General features: G+C 43.5%; 1 protein-coding gene across 1 annotated transcript; it reads right to left on the bottom strand.

The window, feature by feature from the left end:
- Positions 1 to 310: 310 nt before the first annotated feature.
- Positions 311 to 799, bottom strand: LOC112969972 (scale keratin-like). Its single transcript, XM_026073840.1, has one exon. The coding sequence runs from the start codon at positions 797 to 799 to the stop codon at positions 311 to 313; it is 489 nt and encodes a 162-aa protein (XP_025929625.1).
- Positions 800 to 2630: the final 1831 nt, after the last annotated feature.

The raw sequence follows: 2630 nt of genomic DNA, 5'->3' as shown, positions 1-2630 counted from the left end.
AAGGAATTGCTTCAAGCTTCTCTCATGCGGTGGCTGTTGCAGGGAGRGGAAAATGCCCTGGGGGAGATGCTGCTGTCACACAGCCAGACACTGCCCAGTGCACAGAGGAGGAGATGCAACATAAATGAGAAGGAATGAGAGGGGAATGCAAAAGAGAAATGAGAATGTAAGATTTGCTGAACACCTCTAACTCCACTGTATTAAGTGGTAATTCTTGGTGCTCTGCCCTTTACCCAGGAGTTCAGTTGCGGATTAGGACTGTATCTCCCATTTGCCCATTATTCCTCACTCAGGGGTGATTCTGCAGGATTTAGCATGTCCCGCAGCTTCCACGGCGGTACCTGCTGTACCGGTAGGAGTAAGGGCTGCAGTATCCAGCCCCATAGGATCTTCCATAGCCATACAGGCCCCTGTAACCCAGGGAGCCCCCATAGCCCAGGGAGGAGCCCCCATAGCCATACAGACCCCCATAGCCCAGGGAGGACCCCCCATAGCCCCCATAGCCCAGGGAGCCAGAGCCCCCATAGCCCCAGGAGCCATAGCCCCCAGAGCCCCCATAGCCCCCAAAGCCATAGCCCCCAGAGCCCCCAATGACTGGAACTCCAGAGGATCCCACAACTGAATCCTGGGGGAAGGAGCTGAGGATGGGGCCGGGTAAGGTGACCACCACGGGAGGCGGCTGGATCACGGTCGTGGTGTCAGGGCACTGCCGGACGCATGGCTCATTGCAGCTGTCAGCGATGGGCTGGGGGCGGACGAYGCCGCAGCTGGTGGTGGGGCACAGGTCGTAGCAAGACATCTCGTGGGGATGGAGGTCAGCTGCAGCACACAGAAGCAATTTTACTAAGCACATTATTTACATTCCTAAAAGTGCTATATAGTTCCCCGGCTTTCCTCAGACAAGACTACTTTGAGGCATACAGATTTACCTATAGCCATTAGAACTGAAAAACGTAGCAGAGTGGTAAAATTAGTTGCTCACATCCTTTGGTGAGTAAGCACGTCAGCAAGGACTAGGACTCCCCAAGGATGGAGTGTGTTGTTATGCATAATTTCATGACACTGACTCTTCCTTCCCACTGATCCCTTTTGTGGCTAGCCTTGCGGGAACAGGGAGTATAAGGCATTCCCTGTTCAGATTTACTCACTAACTTGTTTAATGAGACTGCTCCAAGAAAATTGCAAAGATTATTATCCCTGGTTTCCAAACATGGAATCAGTGCACGGAGATGTTTAGGACTAGCTTAGCAGCACAGATTTTTCATTCTGTGCTCCGAGCTCTTTTAAAAAAAAAAATCTCACTCCAAATGATTCTCCCCCGTTTACACAGAAAATCCAGTGCCTCCTCTGTGAACTTATTCATTCCTTCTATGCCCCTCTCTATTTGTGAAATCAATCTATTACAGTGTATTTTCAACAGCTCTCATTTCCTATATCCTATTCCATATAGTCCAGTTCCTTATCTCTGCTAGCATTCATAACTGTATGTCTCTAATATACAAGAACCTCAAGTGATCTGGACATAATGTTTATTTTCAGTTACACATATAAACAAACAGAAAAGAGAAACCCATACTGAATTAGCTACATCATTTCTTTAGCTGCTGAAAGTGAATAAATAACAAAATTACTTCTCTACCATATAAAGAAACTTCCAGCTTGCTTTGAAAGTAAATGCCAGTCTCAAATGTGGAAAAGAGCTAACACCTTTAACAATTTTGGAAAGCCTTATCTTTTCACCTAAAACTTTGCCCACTGATCACAAATGGAAAAAACCCTCCTAGATTAAAGCTTATAGCAAAGAGCTATTCCAGTAGTTGCAAAAAGTGGAATCGGACTTACCAATTCACCAAGAAGAATGAGTGGAGAAAGAAGTTTGGAAGAACTCTGAGTGGAGAGAGAGCTTTTATACAATCCCTCAACTGCCTGGGGGATGAGAGCCGGTTTTGTGAATGTGGATCTAATTAGTTGACACAGCACATTTTTTGTATTGATACCTCTGTAAAGTGATGAAATTGTTTTGCTTTCTGTTTATTACTTGATTCCAATTATCATGTAACATAACATGCTCGTTACATCACAAAATTCTTTCATCTAAAACACTGATGGGTGAAATTAATGCATCTTTCATCTTAAAACATGATTCATGAAATTACTATCAGTTTTCTATCCTCTTTGGAGTTGCACCCTGTGTTAAGCAGCTTATACATATTTACATCGTCTGTTCCTGGCTTATATTGGTAATGATTCTCAGGCATTTATCAGAAATAACCTGCTGTAAGGTRTTTCTTTCTAAGTCCCTCACATCGGGCTTCCCTCTTTTTAAAGACAAATTACAGTTTATCATTAAATCCTCAGAAGGCATGTAATGTTTCCTGCTGGCTTGGTTATTTCTGTCTGAGATGTGATACAAATCATATAGGAACCCATGGAGATTTTTCAGTACTCTTGGAATCAAACTATTTTGGGAGCATCTCTCAACACATAGTGGCAGATGTCCTAAACATTCTTCAGGTTTTATTAAGCCTTCAAACTAGAACTTAAAGCTGAATTTGGTTCCAAAGTAAGGGATATTTATATTTGTAATGTTTGGGATGGAAAACTCAAAGTAGCCACCATTAAAATGTATA

Source organism: Apteryx rowi, unplaced genomic scaffold (genome assembly GCF_003343035.1).
Source record: "Apteryx rowi isolate R43461 unplaced genomic scaffold, aptRow1 scaffold_379, whole genome shotgun sequence".
Classification (NCBI taxonomy): Eukaryota; Metazoa; Chordata; class Aves; order Apterygiformes; family Apterygidae; genus Apteryx; species Apteryx rowi.
This window is presented reverse-complemented; position numbering and strand designations above follow the sequence as displayed.